General features: G+C 40.1%; 2 protein-coding genes across 3 annotated transcripts in view; both read left to right on the top strand.

The window, feature by feature from the left end:
- The window catches only part of LOC133427918 (transcription factor HIVEP3), a 49,016-nt gene extending 40,293 nt beyond the window's left edge, over window positions 1-8,723 (top strand). For both annotated transcript variants that reach the window (XM_061716508.1, XM_061716509.1), the window contains 5 exons: window positions 176-321; window positions 4,219-4,394; window positions 5,528-5,629; window positions 7,029-7,678; window positions 7,848-8,723. In XM_061716508.1, the coding sequence (XP_061572492.1) occupies window positions 176-321; window positions 4,219-4,394; window positions 5,528-5,629; window positions 7,029-7,678; window positions 7,848-8,480 (1,707 nt within the window). In that variant the 3' untranslated portion in view covers window positions 8,481-8,723. The remainder of the gene's footprint in view (window positions 1-175; window positions 322-4,218; window positions 4,395-5,527; window positions 5,630-7,028; window positions 7,679-7,847) is intronic.
- A 6,909-nt stretch (window positions 8,724-15,632) lies between these two features.
- LOC133440954 (endothelin-2) lies at window positions 15,633-18,280 on the top strand. The gene is made up of 5 exons (XM_061718300.1): window positions 15,633-15,762; window positions 16,414-16,570; window positions 16,810-16,917; window positions 17,576-17,629; window positions 17,717-18,280. The coding sequence occupies exons 1-5, from the start codon at window positions 15,705-15,707 to the stop codon at window positions 17,784-17,786; spliced, it is 447 nt and encodes a 148-aa protein (XP_061574284.1). The 5' UTR covers window positions 15,633-15,704; the 3' UTR covers window positions 17,787-18,280.
- The last annotated feature ends 979 nt before the right edge of the window (window positions 18,281-19,259 follow it).

Here is a 19,259-nt window from a genome sequence, read left to right as displayed (position 1 = left end):
ACTATTGTACTATTGTATAGTTTTATACATCAGTGTGTTTAGTTTGTAAATATTATTGCATTGCGATGGGCTGTGTCTCTGTCGCAGAAGTAGAATACTAGACCAGTGGAGCACTCTTTACAGCACAGCTAATAACATTTTATTTTAAGTTGTTTTAAATTTGTCTTGAGTGTAGGTACATGCCACCTCACCCAGCACCGTCACTGAAGTAAAGAGTCAGCAGAAGCATGAAAAGGAGGATAATAAAGAGACGAGAGAAGAGGAAGGACCTTCCACCTCCAAACCGGGCGAGTCTTCTCGGGTTCGCATCTTTGAAGGCGGGTAAGAGATGCAAGACTGAATCTTTTCCATTTTTTTTTATTCAGTATTTTCAATTTACGGCAGTCCCTCATTACACAAGTTTGTCTGCTTGATGACAGCAAAACAACAACTATGGATAGTTGACAGGAGTGCACAGATAATTAGAGTAGCAGATGGGAGGCAGCGGGGCCCACAGGGACTTCATTTGTACCTGTAGCCAAGCTTTTTCCTCTCACTGCTGGCATGAATTTCTGTGTTTAAGACGTGTTAATTTGGAGAGAGAACTCTGTGTCTATATATGTCTGAATGAAGGAGAAAAGGTTATCTCCGGCTTTACTTTGTGAGACTTTCATGAAGTATTTTTGTATTTGTGGTTGCAGTAAGTTACTGGAAATATAGAGGCACGGCAAGATGTAGTTGTGGCTGTCGTCCTTTGTGTGGTTTACACGTTCATATATTTGTGTTTTTAATAAATGTCTTGGAGATCCTTCCCAGTGCAGCCTGTCCGCTTCCCTTGGTTTACAGTGTTTGGAGCTAAAAGTTTCCTCAGCAGCTGATTATATATAGTACGGATCTGCTCCCTCTGAAGCGATAGAAATAACACTTGAAAGAGGGAAACATTTTGGGGACATTCCAGCATAGTTGAGAGGTGTTATAATGTGTTGTGATGGAAAGTTTTGGAACCTTCCAATATTCATTTGGGCAAGAAGGGCATTAATAACAGCTTTTTAGGATGGTTTTTGCTTGTGTGTGTGTGTATGTGCTGACGCAACCATGTCAGGGCTTGCGTTTTGTGTTTATGTGCACAACAGGTTGAGATTGAAGCAGTTGTCTGCCTGACAGTAGATAAGGGACTAATTACCAGACTCTATCACTCGCAGCCACACATTACACACGTTTAGGAAGTGCATTTTCATCCATAAACAGCCCAGAGCTTCCCTGCATCTTGCCGTTGTCTGCCCCTATTGTACTGCTTTGCTCTCTCTGCTCACATTTGCCCACTTCACAACTCCCCAGCTTTTATTTACACTAAGCATTTATTTATTTGTTTTAACGGCATGCCCCTTCCATCCTTCAATTGCACCCCTCAATGTCCTCCTGTATTTCTTCATCTTATTCAACCACAAAAAGCACAACTCGTCAGAGCACAGCACAATGTTTTGCTCCTCGACTGTGTTAGGACTCATTGTCCCCTATCTCCCTGCATTCTTTGAAATCAGGACTGTGTGCAACTTGTTTTGTTCTGGAGAGCACTCTTCTACGAGCAGGCATTTGTGGGGTTTTTTCATGACTTGCCAGTTTCCGTACCATTTCAGAAATCCCTCTGACGTTGATCAGTGCAGGTGTCTCTAAAGTTTGATAGTCTTACGCAGCTAATCGTTATCCTTTTCAAATTAAACTGCACTGGCTGGCGAAAATCTTTTTGGCCCATAGTGTTATTGAAGTGTAATTCAGTGCCTATGTTAAAATATTGTATAATTATTCTGTACTTGTTTGAATTGAGTGCATTTTTCAATAATTTATTTTCCGGTTGAGAGTATCATCATTTTCACCAAAACAACCTAAATCTTATAACACGCCAAAACAAGATTTCTTTTTAGCCAAATCTACCAAGTGATATGCTGCCGCTTTTAAGTGCGATATAAGAAGTGTAGCTTTGGTCTATTTTTTTCTTTTGCCTGAGATGTGGTTGGATATTTTTAGAAGTGATGAGAAATAAATGCAAGATAAACAGTAGCCGGCTCCTGCATGAATACATCATAATGTCACTGTTGAGACTATTTTTTCAGTTGCGCAACAATTTGTTATGATTTGCTCTTGCTAGTTTTGTCATACAACAGGGAGTACTGTGGATGTGGTTCATGCGCTGTAATTAAAATGAGTCAGCACACGTTGGATGTTTACAACTCAGAATGGATTGTATGTCTCCTCATGAGCGGCGGAAGGAGGCCAGCAGTTTTTCAGAGAGGACAGTCCTTTCAGATGTAAAACATCTGTGGTTCACTCTGTCCACAAACAGTCTGTCGGTAAACATCAAGATTGTGCATAAACAATGTTTTTATAGACTAGGCCTAAATGTGTTGCTTGATATTTTTTTACATTTAGCGTCTATTTTAGGTTGCTGGCTGCAGCAAGGCTTCCCTTCCCTCTCTTTAGCCGTTGCTGTTGTTGGCAGGGCCACCCGATCGTAGCAGAATAGCTGGTATTCTTTGTGCTCCCGGGGTGTAGTGGAGGGTACAGCCAAGGGCTTCAGCGCCGCCGGGCTTTTGGTGGGGCTTCCCCAACCCGCCTCCATAAAGAAAGCCTTGTTTCCCCGTTTCTCAGGCGTGCTTGTCTTGTGTGCATGTTATGCATTCATCATCGTTATTAAACGCGTTCTGATCGATATTTTCATTAAAGCAAAGGGTCATATGTCTGTGTCATCATGGGGGTCACTCGTTGTTACTGAGAATATTAACCCAGCTCTGCAGTGACCCTCAGCTCTACAGAACCACTTTAATTGGATTGTTTCTGTTTTTTTTTGTTTTTTTTGGCCTGTGTTAAGATCAAAGTCATCAACACTGTTTCTTAATGAAGCTGGATGGTTGCATTTGGTAGCTAAAGAGACAAACGCTTTAAAGGAATTGGCATATACAATGGTAGTTGTTAACATCCATTTATCAGATGACGACATCTGGGCATTTAGGCAAGTAACAAGTTCCCATTATTGTAAAATACACCTGAGAGAATTATGTGTTGACTTTGCCAGCTGTAGAGCGTGCATATGCAGAGGCCTCGTTTAACTGCACATCTTCTGTCATGTCTTTCAGCATCAGCAAATTGCCTAAGAAATATTTGACCTGTCAGTTCTGCTCCACTAATAGTATGCTTGTAATCAGTAACCTTGTGCCCTGACCACTGGCAATAACAAAGCCTACACATTATCCTGGTGCAATCTGCAGTCCTCAGCTCATACTGATAAATACCAGAAACCTGCGGAGAATCTGGGGCCTGCTGCAGCCACATATCTAGACGATGTCTGTCATACCTCCAATCCTCAAAGCAGACCTGTGCACGGGGACAGCACATGTCACCATTCTGCTCTGAGATGTGTGCTGTGGTTGAAAGGCACATTAGGCTGTTAATGTACATATTGTGGAAGTAAAAATGGTTTACTTTGCAGTGCAGCAGCTAACAATTTAACCTCCCATGCTGGTCATTGGACTCAGTTCTTTTTAATTAATTTGCACTCTCTGTTTTAATTCTTCTTTTTTTTATTTATGGCTTGCACACTACTACAATTTGGGATGTATCAGAATCCTCTTAGGACAGGATAAAGAAGAAAAATCTGAAATCAGCCTTTTTTTAAATGTATTTTGGTGCAAGCAACTGCACAGTAAGAGGTTGGTGTAATGTTATTAATTTTAAACAGCAGGTTTTATTTGTTTACGCCGCTACTCACAATGAGGTTTGTGGGATCGTTTTTCCCCTCAGAAAGAAGTGTTGTAATAAGGAGCTTTCTCTAGATGATTCATTGTTGGTCTTGATCAGAAAATGAGACTAAAAGTGGCCAGTTGTTGACTTTATTCTCTTTTTATAGTCTGACTACAGTATATCCCTGTAAATCTTATAATTTAAGACTAAATTTGAATTTCCTTTAAAACCTTTACACCTGAAAAAGTTCAAATTTCCATAAACATAATAAATCTAACTTACTTGACATTTTTGCATATAGTCGTTTTTTTTTAATTCCCAGCAGCTTTAAACTGCTTTAAACTCAGTTTCATTAGTCAGATGTATAAACTACTAAATTTGAGCCTGTCAGTGAGTAAAGTAGGAAATTTCAGCATTCGCTTACTCTCCGAGGTCTGAATAAAAGTAATTATAGTGTAGGGTTTTATGCATATTGAATGTGTAATTCTCTTTTCTTCCCGTTAGGTACAAGTCCAATGAGGAGTATGTCTATGTGAGAGGTCGGGGGCGAGGCAAGTACATATGTGGAGAATGTGGGATTCGCTGCAAGAAGCCCAGCATGCTGAAAAAGCACATCAGAACGCACACCGACGTCCGTCCATACATTTGTAAACACTGCAACTTTGCCTTCAAGACCAAAGGTAAATACATCATTTGCATAATGCTGGAACAGTGTGTAAAACGTGAATAAAAACATAAACTACTGATTTTCTTAGTATTTACAACAGAACATAGAAAAACATAAATCCAATGTTTAAACTGAGGAAATGTATCATCTTATGAAAAACATTCAGTAATTTGGATTTTGATGGCAGCAGCATGTCTCAAAACGTTTGGGACAGGACAAAGTTTACCGCTGTGAATCATCCCTTCCTCTTTTAACAACAGTCCACAAATGTCTGGAAACTGAGGGTACCGATTGCTGGAGCTTTGGGAGATAAATGTTGTCCTATCCGTGTCCAATGCGCAAGGATCTTTGTTATAATTTTTGCTATAAGAACACTTTGTTTCTGAAAGAACGGGACTGCCGGCAGGCCAGTTCTGCACCTACATTTTTTCTTTATTGAGTCAGTGTACGCTTTAACATTTTCTTGCTGAAAGATGCAAGACCCGCTGATGTGTCCTCTCCAGATGTGAAAGCTAAACGCCTTTGATTTGTCTGATACAACAGTTTTCCACTTTGCCTCAGTCCATTTTAAATGTGCTTTGGCCCAGAGAAGATGCCATTACTTCTGGATCACGTCAACATTTTGGACACTGTGTTTGGCACTGCTTAAACCTGTGTGGTGGTCTCTTGTACAGAGTCATTCCTGTTAATAAAGCAGTGCTCCCTGAGGGGACAGAGGTATCATGCATCCAGCATTGATTTTCTTATTTTTCAGTCTTCTCCTGTGTGCACAAGATTTCTCCAGATTTTCTGAATCTTTTGAGTATATTATGTACTATTATGAAACTAAGTTGTTTCATAATTTGTAAATGCAGCTGTTGCCTGATTGGCATTCTTCTGTGAATCATCTTTTTATGATGCCACTGACTTTGTGCCAATTGACTTCATTTGCCCCATCTCAACTTTTTTTTAGACATTTTACTACCATCTAATTCAAAATAAGCTTTATATTTTTCATGAAGTGGTGAGATCTTTTATCTTCAGCATTTCATACTTTTTTTTTTTTTTTTACATTTGACACAGCATCCCAATGTTTTTTGGAACTGGAGTTGTACTCGAACATGAATTTTACCTTGACGATTACGTGACGCTTTTTGCTCTTCGTAGGAAACCTTACAAAACACATGAAGTCAAAGGCTCATGGGAAAAAATGCCAGGCAATGGGAGTCTCTGAGTCATCACTGGACGAGCCAGAGAGCGAAGAAACAGGTACTTTGGGGGATGGGGGATGCATCCCACATATTTTCCTTTCACTGTGTAGCACTATTGGTACACAGCTGGATGAACTTCTGCTTGTGAAGAATAGTAGCTGCTCAGCACTGACAGCTTATGCAACACCATGTTCTATTCTCATCCCTCTGGCCTTGCATAAGGAATATGAAAAAGTAGAAGATAAATAAATGAAGAATACAGAGAAAGCCACGTTCTCCTGATTTAGTTGCACAAGTCTAGCCGCTCTCTCTTGTTCTCAAGGATTTTCCACCGAGATACAGCGAAAACAGAGTTGACCGTTTCGGTCTGCCCACTCAGTGAAGCCACAAAAGAGCCTCAAAGCCAGTACCTCACGATTTCTTTTCTACCTTTGTCTGCTGTGCCTGCCCTTGTTTTTCTCTTCCTTGCTGATTTACCACACACATCCCAGCCGAGGAAGGGCCATTCACAAGGCTGGAGAGATAGTTTGTGAATAGAGGCATGGTGCTATTCAAATAATTCCTGACTTTTTTATTCACAGTCTATATTTAACAAGTGTTTTTGATGAATGGCCAGTGTGGCATGCTGTCGTCAAACTTTGTGCCAGAACATTTTTTCTGGAACGGTGTGTGTGTGTGTGTGTGTGTGTGTGTGTGTGTGTGTGTGTGTGTGTGTGTGTGTGTGTGTGTGTGTGTGTGTGTGTGTGTGTGTGTGTGTGTGTGTGTGTGTGTGTGTGTGTGTGTGTGTGTGTGTGTGTGTGTGTGTGTGTGTGTGTGTGTGTGTGTGTGTGTGTGTGTGTGCGTGCGTGTGCGTTAGGGATGGGCGGTATGGACTAAAAAATGTATCACGATAATTTCTGGCATTTAACCCGATAACGATAAAAATGACGATAGAAAAAATAACAATTCAACTCCACCTTTGTAACTATAAATCTATCTCGCTCTCAGATCCGCCATGTTTGTTACACAAAAATGTCATAAACAGGAATTTATCATTCTTTCTTTCGTTCCTTCTTTCTTTATGGCTCCCTCCCTCCCTCCCTTCCTCCCTTCCTTCCTTCCTTCCTTCCTTCCTTCCTTCCTTCCTTCCTTCCTTCCTTCCTTCCTTCCTTCCTTCCTTCCTTCCTTCCTTCCTTCCTTCCTTCCCATTGTGCGTGGATTTAACACAGAACCATAAATCAGTTTTACACAAAAACGTCATCAACGGAAATTTATCGTTTTTACCGCGAGATGACAAATTCTTGACGGTTTATTGTGAACGGTAAAATATCGCCCATTCCTAGTGTGCGTGTGTGCACGTGTTGATGTGGGGTTTAATGGCACAACTATTTTAACTTAAGGGCAGAAGTTTTACTAGATAGATATAAAGTTACGGGGATGCAATTGAATGAGATGTTTTTCTGTCTCTGCTCATACAGCTGGAAGCGATGAACGTGTGTGTGGCTCGGAGGAGCAGGACGACCATCAGTTTTCTGACGTGGAGGAATCGGACAATGACGAAGATGATGATGAGGAGGAGGACGAGGAAGAGGAATCTGCATCTCACGAAGACCCACTATCCTCCTGTTCGTCGGACACCCACCCATCAGCAGGGGGTCACTCCAGCGGGGGTCGGCGCTCCCAACAGGGCACTCCTGACCCTGAGCCCAGTCCCGGCCGTGATCAGCCCTCCCCGAGGGGAGTCTGGCCCAGCAGGCGAGCGGCATCGCCCGGTAGCAGGAGAGCACTGTTCTCCCGGCGAGGTTGGAAAGCGTCACCGAGAGGGTTCTCCCCCAGCAGCGAGAGCTGCCCCCCCAGCCGCAGTCTCTCCCCCCGCCTGGAGCTGTCCTCGCCCATGCACAGCCTCTCTCCCAGGACCGAGCTCTCTACTCCCTCTCAACACGTGTCACCCTCTCCCGAGAGAGGGCCGTCTCCCATCAGACCTCTTTCTCCTCTTCGTCCCATTTCACCCAGCTGCTACCGGCCATCTCAAGTTCGAACCCCTCCGTCGCCGCTGAGATTGTATCACAGAACCTCTGGATACTTACCCTGGGAGAGCCCTGGCACTAAAGGAGGTCACTTCAAACTGGTGGGTCTATTTCATTAACATATCACACATCCATCTGTGATACATTAAGAATCAAACAATATATTTGCTCTGTGCTCTCGCTCTGGGAATATTTCAGTGTCCAGTTCTTTCTATACTGACAAAAGTAAAATCATGATTTGCAAAAATAAAGCGTTTTCTCCCCCTACAGGAGAAAACTGGTACCGCAGGAGAAGAAAGCAGCTCCTTTCCAGCTGCTTTTCGTCTTTCCTCCAGTGAGGCTTATCCTGGCCTTCAGACAACAGAGAACATCTTCAGCCATCTTCCCATGCACTCCCAACAAGCCAAGGTCCCCTATCTAATGATACCAATTGGTGGTATTCAAATCGTACAGGCCAGACCACGGTCCCACCCGACTACACCGTCATCTCCAACATCTCCACCACTCGAGGGGCCGTCTCTGGCTCGCCATGAATCATACTGGGGCGGGACCCCTAGGACTCAAGGGCTTAGGACTCCTGGAAGCTACTGGTCAGAGTACCAGGTAGCAGGAACCAGCCAGGCGGTGCAGCACAGTCTTACTACAGCAGTGACACTTTCCAAAGCAGATTTGAAGACCACGGACTCAAAGCAATATGGCAGCTCACATAGCTCCATCCACACCCACAGGTCTGCGAGCAAAACCACCAAACACAGCGCCAGAGACGGTGGTACAAGAGCACCCGGCCTCAGCATAGCAGACCCTGTAGCGCTGCGTGCCATCGAACAGGAGTCGGAGAGGGAGGAGTTACCGTCGGGTAGCGGTGTGGTGGAGGGAGAAGCGGAAGGAGAGCAGAGCACTTGACAGTGTCGACACCTTGATGCATCCTGCATCCCATTCTGCTTTACTGGTTGCTACACTAGTCTTGTTTTTTATTGCTTTGTTTTTATACAGTTTTCAATACTATTGTTAACTTAAATGCTTGTTCTTTGGCAATATTCAGGTTTGTTATAAAAATGCACTTTTTCTGTGTGAATATAATGGATAATGTTTCTGTAAATTTCCCTATATAAATTATATATACAAATAAGTATATATATATATATATATATATATATATATATATTATAAATAAAATATAAAGTATACACTTAATGTTTGTTTAAATATATGTGAAAGGAATATGAATAAAATTGTAAATGTAAATGACCAAAATCTTTAATCAAAAAAATGATTCCATTTATGTTTGTAGTTACTTGTGCCTTTTTCTGTCCAGGTTTGTGTTTCTGAGATGTACAATACAGTCAGACAAAGAGAAGGCTGTTCATTTTATACACACTTTTTTATGTTCTTCAGGGGGGTTACATTTTTTTGTTTTTAATATTTTCTGTTTGAAAGGCCATTGCTTTGTCATGAAGGTAACGGAGAGTTGAATTGCGCAGATACAGAAGGAGCAACAGAAATGTGTCAGAAGAAATGCACTGAAGTTCTATTTTTATTACAAAAGACTTTAGATTAGAATATATGTCTGTACAGGGAAGAGCGCTCCTTATTTATTGTTATTTGATGACAATGAACATTATTTCGAGATTGATTGTTCCGTTTTCATTTTTTTATTTTTTTTTGTTATTGGGAAAGAAAAACATTTTGTTACATCTGTGTGTCTTTTTTATGATCTTGTAACTTGAACTGGTCACAGAGATGAGAGATTGAGTTTGGCTGTTATCAGAGATCAAGTGCCCTGCAGGTTTCACACAGCAACATTTCTAGTCCTTGGAAAAATAATAAAAAATTAAAGAAAAAAAAAACGCACCAGACTTTCTTGAGGTCACACTTTTCTTCCAGTTTGCAGTAGTTTGCCACCAGGAGTTTGAACATTTACAAGTAAATTCTTTAACACCCGTGATGAGGTTAAAGTGTTCAGTTTTCTTTGGACTGTTGTGTGAAAATTCCTTTTTAAGGTATCATACAGGATTACGGTAAACATAATTTTTAGATGCAACGACAGCACATGCCATTTTACAATGTGTCATTATTATCATTATTACTATTATTGTTATTATTATTATTTTAACAAAAACTAAGCAAAATGGACACGTAGTGTGGCAGCTTTTAGAGGAGAGTATTAGCAAGGTGCTGCTGATCAAATTCACGTCCCCAAAGGGGAATTTTTAGAATTTGCCGCTCTGGAGTGTTAATACAATGCCAGGGAGGAACGATTCAAGAGAAGCAATTGTTGCTGCACATCAGTATTGGAAAGATTATACCTTTTCCAAACAATTTCAACCCAAATTGTTTAAATCCTTCCAGGGATGTTCAGGTCCAGTCCTCGGGGGCCGGTGTCCTGCAGGTCGTAGGTGTTTCTCTGCTTCAACGCACCTGGTTCAAAACAATGATTAATTGGAGAGAATGTGATAAGCTGTTGGATCCATGTAACTTGAATCAGGTGTGTTGAAGAATGAAACATCTAAAACCTGCAGGACACCAGGGCTTGAGAGGTGACTTTGGACACCCCTGAATCATTTTAATATGTAAAAGATTATTTACATGTGGAAAACATCAGAGACAGCTGCTGTTGTTTAGGAAGAAAGAAGAAGCAACAGATCTTAGCCTGTACAGACCCGTTAGCATCTTAAATGTTCATTTTCTTGACTCTGCCATTAAAAAAGACTGAAGTCCAAGGTCTTTTTAGGAAGGGTTGCCATGAAAAAGCCTCTTCTTTCTAAAGACAATGCAGCCGAGCAAAAGCTCAGCAATAATACACCACATCTTTAGCAAGCTCTGAAGCAAGGTGATGGGAGCAGGATCTTAAGAGAGCTGTGCATAATTGAATAAGTCGAACAGTAAACTGAAGCAATGATGTAGCCAAAATTCCTCCACAATTACGTAAGAAACTGATAACATACTTTAGAAAACAGTTACCTCAAGTTTTAGTTCTTCAAGCTACAGAGACTTAGTGTTCTTAGTTCTTCAGACACTGCTCTTGCATTTTGGCTTATTTTTTGTTAAGCAAATAATGACAGTTTAATATGTCACGTGTTGTTGTGAGTCTGTATTGACCTATTTTTAAAAGATATTAAGGACCAAGAAAATATACAATTAAATGTATGTATTTTCTCATTCACATGACTGTAAGCAATAGTCTGTGTCACGCATTGCGATGGTTTGTGGGTTTTACAGTCCTGATCAAACTTACCTTTGTTTTTGACATTTTAGTGTGTGTGTGTGTGTGTGTGTGTGTGTGTGTGTGTGTGTGTGTGTGTGTGTGTGTGTGTGTGTGTGTGTGTGTGTGTGTGTGTGTGTGTGTGTGTGTGTGTGTTTGCTCCAGGTTATTCTATGTATGACAGCCTAACACATTTTGCTCCAAATGCTTTACCAATCTATGAATGTTGTCATTCCACTGATGATACCAGTCATCACTGAGGACTGAGTGGCTCCAGAATAGAGCAGAGCTCCACAGCATGAAAGAAACTCCACCTTGTTTGAATGTAATGGAGTGTTTTTTTTTTACTTACTGTTTTTATTTATGCCCTTAAAACGAGCTGATCCTCCCAGTAGAACTGCACTTTGATTAATACCGAGTCTGAATGTAATTAGGCTTCGATTGTTTTGCTTTGTTTATTTATTTATTGACTTTGAGGAATAAGATTTGGTTTGTAAAACGTTTGGTGATACAGCCGTATCACTTCACGGCTACCACTAGATGTCCCCATACTCGGATGATACTGCATGTTGGCCCCATGACGCAGTCTTAGCTCCTTTACATTACAGTTTTTCTCAGTCGCTTTGGTACATTTCTCAGATCATCCTCGACATTTGCAAAACAGTAAGTGCATTTCTCGAAACAGTTCGTACAAATAGCAAAACACCATGGATTACCTGCAAAAGCCAGTCTCTTGCTCAAAATCCTTAGTTCATCTCTCAAAATTAAATATCTGTGTCAATGAACGTGTCAGTGCATCAGAATCACAAGTGCTTGTGTCATTGTGTACGGATAAGAAAGTCAAATTGCTTAGTCATGTTTGCAAAGATGTTCATACATGTTTTACCTGTATACTTGCCAGCTGATAGTTCATGAGATGCACCTTTGAGCTATTTCAGAAAACTGGTTGATCATTGGTTGATCTAATGCTTGACATATTTCCCTTCATTACAGAAAGTCAAGATTCACCTGGGATCAATTTACCAATTCAACAAACAAAGTCTAATGGAAATGTATAGAAATATGCTGACATATTATGACAACTTCAACCATTTTGCATATAAAGACTTATGCGATTAACTAATGTCTAAATGTTGTGGGGGGTGAGACTATTCAACAGAGACCCATTATAATACATTTTGATCAACATGACATAAACAACTGATAATGTAGGAAACAGCAGAAAATTGTACATTATCATTTGCATGGATGACAAATGCATTTGCAACATGTTCAAAGAAACGAGAAACTGCTTTTTTGATGTGCACAAGTGACACAATGATGTGAAGATTGAACAAGTAGTTTTGAGAATTTCAATTCTGATCTGAGAAATGTATCAAAGCGACTGAGAAAAACTGTAATCACAGAAACTCTGAGATTATGGCTGTCCAGTGTCAGCCCTATTTTAGATAAATGATTGGGACCAACCTTTCCAGAGAAATCCATCTTATCAACTCTGACTCCACACAAAGTTAAATGACATGTTATAAAATTCCAGGAGGTAAGCATGATTATGTGGGACAGCTGTTGGCCACCTCTGTAAATAATTGTCAAAAAACACTAATGAAAGATACACCTCACAGGATTTGTTTGAGTTTGGAAAGATCAGCGCTGCCACTCCTCTCGTGTATTACATCCGTCATGATAGGCACCTGCAAGAGCAGCATGTCAGGCAGTATAAAAGATTATCATTACCTAGAGCAATATTCACATAAAAAAGATTGTTGCCATTTAGTCCCAGTGCTGCTTTTGATGCCTTCTCCCTGGCCTGATGCAAAACAGCAGCATGCTGAGACATGGATTATAGAGATGTATATTTCAAGCTTTTGAAAAGGAGGCCAAGAGATTATATGGCAATGACTGGATCACATTTTTCACTCTAGGTGTTCTGAGATGTTACAAAGACACTTCAAAGTCCTGTAAGTACTCTGATTATCTCAAGATGATCAGAGGGGTCCACTGCGGTCAGAAATAAACACCTTCCTGTTGCAGTGGGATTCAGCGAGATAGAGACACTTGTATTTCCTCTGTTATTTCCGTCTTCCAGTATCTCTTTGTTCCCCAGGAGACTGTATTTACCACCTGTGGTGAAGAAATGTGAACAATCTCCAGGATTGTAACGTGTACGGCAGTCACACCCAAATGTCTTTACATGTGAGAATCGTTTCATGACCTTTTGTCTCCACAGGAGGCCTGGCTCATCATTTGCGAGACGGATCAAAAGTTCAAAAGTTTATTTTGCTCAGGAAGCTTCCTAACTGAGGGAAATTACCTGGAAGCGTAATAATAAGACCAAGTCCAGGTCTCTGAAATGTCAATGTAAGGAGGTTAAATTATTCCTTTTTTAATTTCATCAGAATAAAAACACAGCATCCTTTTAGAAGGCAAAGGAAACTACTTTATTTCACAAATCCTTATGGTTGCACATTTTCATTCATAGGGCGAATTTTCATATGAAGATGAATATTAATTTTAAAATTACCAGCTTTGGTAATAAATTACTACACATAATACTTTGAATTCTGTTTTATTTGGCTTCCTTCGTCTAGTAATTACAAAAGATGGTCAAATTCTCACTGAAGTGTGATCATCTTTTCCCAAATCCTTTTTGAATTCTCCTCCCATCCATCTTTCTTTGCCTGTAATGTTTTCCAACAAAGTCAAGGAAGAGTGCTTCTAAAAAACCCTACTCAACCATACTGGCTGCACGTCAGTAATTATAGAATAAAACATTCATGTTTATTACTGGCGGTTTTATGAGCCCTCAACATGCTCTCTACAAACAGGAAAACGTGCTACCTGCTTCCTGCTTGTGCTACATGTGCAGCAGACGTCAGGTTTCGTGGGACGTCTTTTTCCTGCCTGTACAGTAAACTATCTGTTAAGTGCTTACCTATCCACTTGTCAGCCTGTTATTTTCCCCAAAAAGCAGATAATCTCTCGTCCACTGGAAAATGACAGCAATGAAGACATATCTGGACTGCACATCTGAACCTGTATTTGCAGCATTTCCATGTGTGAAGGTGAACATTTGGTTATCTGCATGTCTCTGGCATGGCTGACCTGCCTCGGCAGGACATGTGGGTGTGACATGATCGGGATCCCTAATGCCTGTAGGCAGGGATTAGCCACAGTATCTGTCAACGGCTGACATGGATGGAGACATCACTAGTCAAATGTGAAATAAATCTATGTTACACTGACATTCAGACAGACAAATTAGAGGAAGACTCTCACGACTCAAAGTTAGCAATTTCACATTTGTCATTTGATTAATGCTTATTTGAAATTAACCTCACTACGTTAAACCTCACTCCAGTATAATTCATGAAGGTTTTTTGCAAGGTACACCTCCAACCTCTAACCTAACCTTTTTTGTCTTTGCTTACTTGTTACTTGTCAAATATATCCATTCTTTTTCAAGGTTTGAACCCAAATTATTAGTTTTGTTTTGTATAAAACCTCCTGAGTCGAGGTTCATAAAAGGGTAGGCATAATAAGCCTTGGCTTCAGCCTGTACCTTTTCGGTGCCACTTAAAAATATTGGACCTTTTTTTTAATGTTGTACTATGTTTTATCCAAATGGACTGAAATAAAAAAACTCAAATCAATCAAATCAAACAGAGCTGCTTAGCAAATGCAGCTTTATTTTACTATAGTCTGGAAAATCTGACCCCTAATGAGTTCAAGTCACAGGGAATTAGCATGTTTCTAACAGATGATCAGTATCTATGTGTGAATAAATGACATAATTCACATGACTGTTTCTTAACGGTAGTGAGTAAGTATTTAGCATTAGTTAAATATTATTTAGTATGTAATTGCTATACTTAACTAATGCACAAGTGTAGTAGACATATGTAAGTCTTTTTCTACAGTAAAGCACCAATATCCCACTTTGGAAAATACTCCACCATCAGTAAAGGTCCAACTTCAAAACCTGATGTAGGCTATTAGCAGTAACATTAAATTAGTCATTCAATTTAAGGAGTTTGTTATGTCATCATTTTCCCCTTACGTAATGCATGTACTGCTACATCATTGTGCTTGTTGAGACCAGACAAAAAAACATTGTTTTCTGTTCTGTAACTGTGTATTTTCCAGCTTTTTTCAACAGTTTTTATAATACTGTATATAGACAATAGACAAAGAAGAGTTTTCTCAACCCATAAAGGCACACAATCTTTCAGTTTATCAGAAATATCCAGCTTCAGAACGATTGGTTTTGGAGATACATTTCATATAATAGGGACTAAAAATACATGTACTTGGTAAAAGCCATGAAAATTGAAGTAATAAAGTGAAGCTTATTTAAATGTGGATATTAGTGATTAAACCCATTCCTGTACTAACAGGAAAACTGCCCTCTTGAGTGGCAGGGAAGCCTTATTGAAAATGTTTCCGTCCCATATCACAGCATATCAGAGCTGCATCCTCCCACTAATGTCTTCCCTCACGTGTTTCCAGCGCTCACTGGGATCTTTTGACACACTGTTCTCCCATGTCAGAGCGGATTGGCGTACAACAGTCCATGAAACTCATCATCAGTCCTTACATTTTCCTCATAGCCAGACAATTCCTCATTCAGATGCAAAACCACAGACAAAAATATCATTCATCAGCAGGCTTTCATCTATGTCACAGGGAAACCAATAAGCAGCAGGTATTTTTGGAATGTGCCACTGGTTCGAACACCCTGGGGTCGTACACTGTATCTTCCATACTGACAGGAGTGGGGGGAGCTTCTGCCATGACATCATAGAAGAGGAGAGGCATAAAGTTGGGACACCTTCAGGAGAAACCACAGCAACAGCAGCAGCACCACATTAACAGCACAACTGTGCAGATAGCAGTATCAGCAGAGCTCCATCCACCAGATCTCAACGATGTCTAATCACAGCAGCCTTCTCCTCCTCATCACGCTGTGGGCTTCTGTCCAGGATGGTAAGTACATTTTTAGAGCTTTTCTTTAATGTTGGATAATACCTATATTTAAATAACTTATTATATATATATATATATATATATATATATATATATATATATATATATATATATATATGTATATCTATATACATATATATACTCTAATATATATATACTGTATATATATATATATATATATAATCTTTTTAGAGACACTCTTTGTGTTCATGTGTGGCAGAAGTGTAAAATGTGGTATTTACATCCATCTCACTTCTGCAAGCACAGAAGTGTTACTTTGTAACTGAAACTAAAAGGAGTCTACCTCTGTTTTTCCACTTGCTTCTGTATTGAAAACCTTAAGCTTTTATTTTCATTTTCTTTTTTTGTCATACCTGACTGACTCATGCGTTGCCATCCAGATATTTTTGTTTGTTTTTTTTATAGTAAAAGCTGAACGGATATTTAGCAGAAAGAAAGAAATGGAAGTTGCAATGCTTATCGTATTATTATTATTATCATTATTATTATTATTGTTTTGTTTTGTTTTTTAAACTGAAGCGAGGGGGAAAATAAGTTTGAAAATAATAAAGAGATGGTTTCACTTAGCCGGAGTTGATGCTGGGTTTTGTCAATTGTTAAAGAGAGGCTCTTTATCAATCAATATTGCAGGTTTAAGTTTTCCAGTCACGGACCAGGCAAAGGTTGAAGCAGGAGACACGGTCCCTTTACACCATGTGAGGAGCAAGCGCTGTGCCTGCAGTAATGTGCTGGACTCTGAATGCCATTACTTCTGCCATCTGGATATAATCTGGGTCAACTCACCCGGGTGAGTGTGAGGGGACACCACATAGACACAAACATGCAATAAAAACAAGTAACACATTGTGCTTTTCTAAACTTACTTGAAGGTTTAGAGCTTCCCACTTTGAACTAGTGTAACATCCTTGCTATCATTATTGCTGTATCATTAAATGGGCAGCTGCTATGTACCAAAGAGCAAAGTCTGCAGCGTGTTTGAGTCATGACCAAGGCACTGAACACAGTTTGACTTTTTTCTCCCTGCAGAAAGACAATAGTTTATGGTCTGGGAAATGCACGTCGCAGGCGTTCCACTGATCGCTGCACCTGTGCCAACCTCAAAGATCAGACCTGCACCAATTTCTGCGATTTCAAGTAAGTTGTGATCCCAGCATCTCCTACATGCCCAAAGCCATGCTTGCCAAGCATCAGGTGAAGGCTCTCGTGAGCTAAATATTTCTGTTAGTACATGCAGGTGTTATTCCCCTTTGAGGATGATAGGGAGTGGTGGGGTGTGAGGGAACTATTATTAGCCTAAATGTGCCCCACAAGTCCTACTCGTCCAAGGGTGTGATCATCAAAACAATCCAACTAAGCCCGAAGGGAGCGGGGCAATTTCAGTCCACACAGGTTGTTTTCGATTTGTTCTAAGGGCTGAGGCGTGTAGGAGGCTGGTGGAGGCGTTTAGTCAGGAATCCACATTCTCCACAAATGACTGTCAAATATGTACTGTCACCTCCTAGAAACAGAGACAATGAGCAACAGGCCAAACACTGGAGACATGACAGGCAGGCGAGGCATGTTCCAACAGAGACATTTAAAAACCTCTGCAGGAGAGATGCATCATAAATGGTTTAATGTTTTGTTGTATCATAAAACGTTTAGTGAGCCTGTAAAGATAAGCTCTTTTTGCAGGTCACGGAGATAAAACACCATGGATCTTTTCCATGCTTTTTAAATAAAATGATTATAAATTATGATTAATGAATTATGTTTTTGTGTATTATTTGCTAACGTTTCTATATCTTTACAGACCTGATACCAAATCTACAAAGAGTCATCAGCTCAACCTAGTCAGCATCTTGATGTGAGTTTTTACAAAAAAAAGTTTTGTTTAAAAAGAAAACTGTATTTTATCATATATTGAATAACTAACTGAATATCTGTCCCGCAGAGCAGCGGCGTTGGATGCATACCACTCAGACAGCGACAAGTCCCCTGAAGATGACAGGAAAATCATTTGAAAAACAATGAGGCTGATGAAGCAGTGAGAGTGAAAGAACAAGAGAGCAGCAAGTGAGCACCTGAACAAATTTCCCTCCTTTGAAAGAGAGGAGGGAAACAAAGGCTTGCTGAATGATGTGTCTGACCCAGGACGGCGAGAGTGCCACAAAGATGTCAGTCTGTACCTGCAAACAGAGGCTGGAAAAAGTGGTGCAGGTCTGAAAGCACATAATAGAAACAGATGTGGGAGATCAGAGATGACAAAAGACTAGGCTGGGTTGTGTCTGACCCTGGCTGTGTAGTCTGTAGGAGCTGGAGTCTCTGTGCAGACAGGCCAGCGCCAAGAGAAAGACATGCATTATTACATGAGTAGAAGAATTTTCAATGTTGTTATTCTCTGTGTATTTATCATTTTTCCTGAACCTCCATGAAAGGGGTTTGACATTGTTTTTTTTTTTTTTAGAATAGTCGGTTAAGTTTAAGAATCTAGCATTGTGTGCAAAATAAATAAAAAGTTGATAAACTAGAGATTTTGAGTCTGTGAAAGTTTTTCTATCGAGTTTAAAAGAAAGTTCTGACCCCCACATGGGTTTCCCTCTGCGTAAGTGTCTGTGTTTATAATTCAGTTTGTAATCCGACTGAACAAAAATCACGTTAAGCAACAGGTGTGATTCAATTGTTTGACAAGTAAACACATTACTGGGTTCAAAAGGAGGCTTGGCATGGATGACTGGTTCAGGAATTCACGGCTCCACATCAATAATACATTTACCTGCTATTCAAAGGCAGCACAAGCCATGTTTTCATAAGGATCTGTGGAAGGAATGCAGCGTTTTGTAAGTCAAGGGGTCCGATAGATCACAAAATACCCCGTCACCCCTTGTTCCTCCCGACTGCTTGTACTGTGCATACCGTCCAGGCACACCTGAGTATGCAAGAAGGTTGACGAGAGTAGGAGCTGAAGAAAACAGCTCATTTAGAGTTTCGACTGCCATTCATTTCACAATTATCATACTTTAACGTTTTCTTTTTTTAAAGAGACCCCCTGCGGCAAATTAGATATAGATTTAGACAAAAGTGTACATTTTTTTCCATAAGTTTGACAAGAAAGAAATCATGACTACTTGGAACACCCTCACTTGTATTGGCTTGACTTCAACACTTGTTTTAGAGCACGGTGGTGGATCATATGGGCAGTAGGATACTAAGATCGACTGCTTACCCACTTCTTCACATCTTTTGGTGGCATATCAAAACACAAGACGAGGCTAACCATTTATATGAACCTTCCTCACATTCTTCACTGCTCACAGCGTCTACTGCATTTCAGAAAGAACTTGGTTTATTCTGTTATGGAAACTATTCCCATTTTCCACAAACTAAAAGAAAAATCTCTCAAAACATTGAGTTTATTGTTGGCTACTTTGTGTTTTACTTTTGTTAATCAGCCTTAGCTATAATTCATGTGAATCAAAAAATAACACAAACAAGAA

This window comes from Cololabis saira, chromosome 3 (genome assembly GCF_033807715.1).
Source record: "Cololabis saira isolate AMF1-May2022 chromosome 3, fColSai1.1, whole genome shotgun sequence".
Classification (NCBI taxonomy): Eukaryota; Metazoa; Chordata; class Actinopteri; order Beloniformes; family Belonidae; genus Cololabis; species Cololabis saira.
This window is presented reverse-complemented; position numbering and strand designations above follow the sequence as displayed.

Bases quoted from the DNA above. Each gene is read 5' to 3' on its own strand.
- LOC133440954 (XM_061718300.1), top strand. From the start codon at position 15,705: ATGTCTAATCACAGCAGCCTTCTCCTCCTCATCACGCTGTGGGCTTCT. The intron at 16,571-16,809 runs GTGAGTGTGAGG...TTCTCCCTGCAG, and splicing joins ATCTGGGTCAACTCACCCGG to AAAGACAATAGTTTATGGTC. The intron at 17,630-17,716 runs GTGAGTTTTTAC...TCTGTCCCGCAG, and splicing joins AACCTAGTCAGCATCTTGAT to AGCAGCGGCGTTGGATGCAT.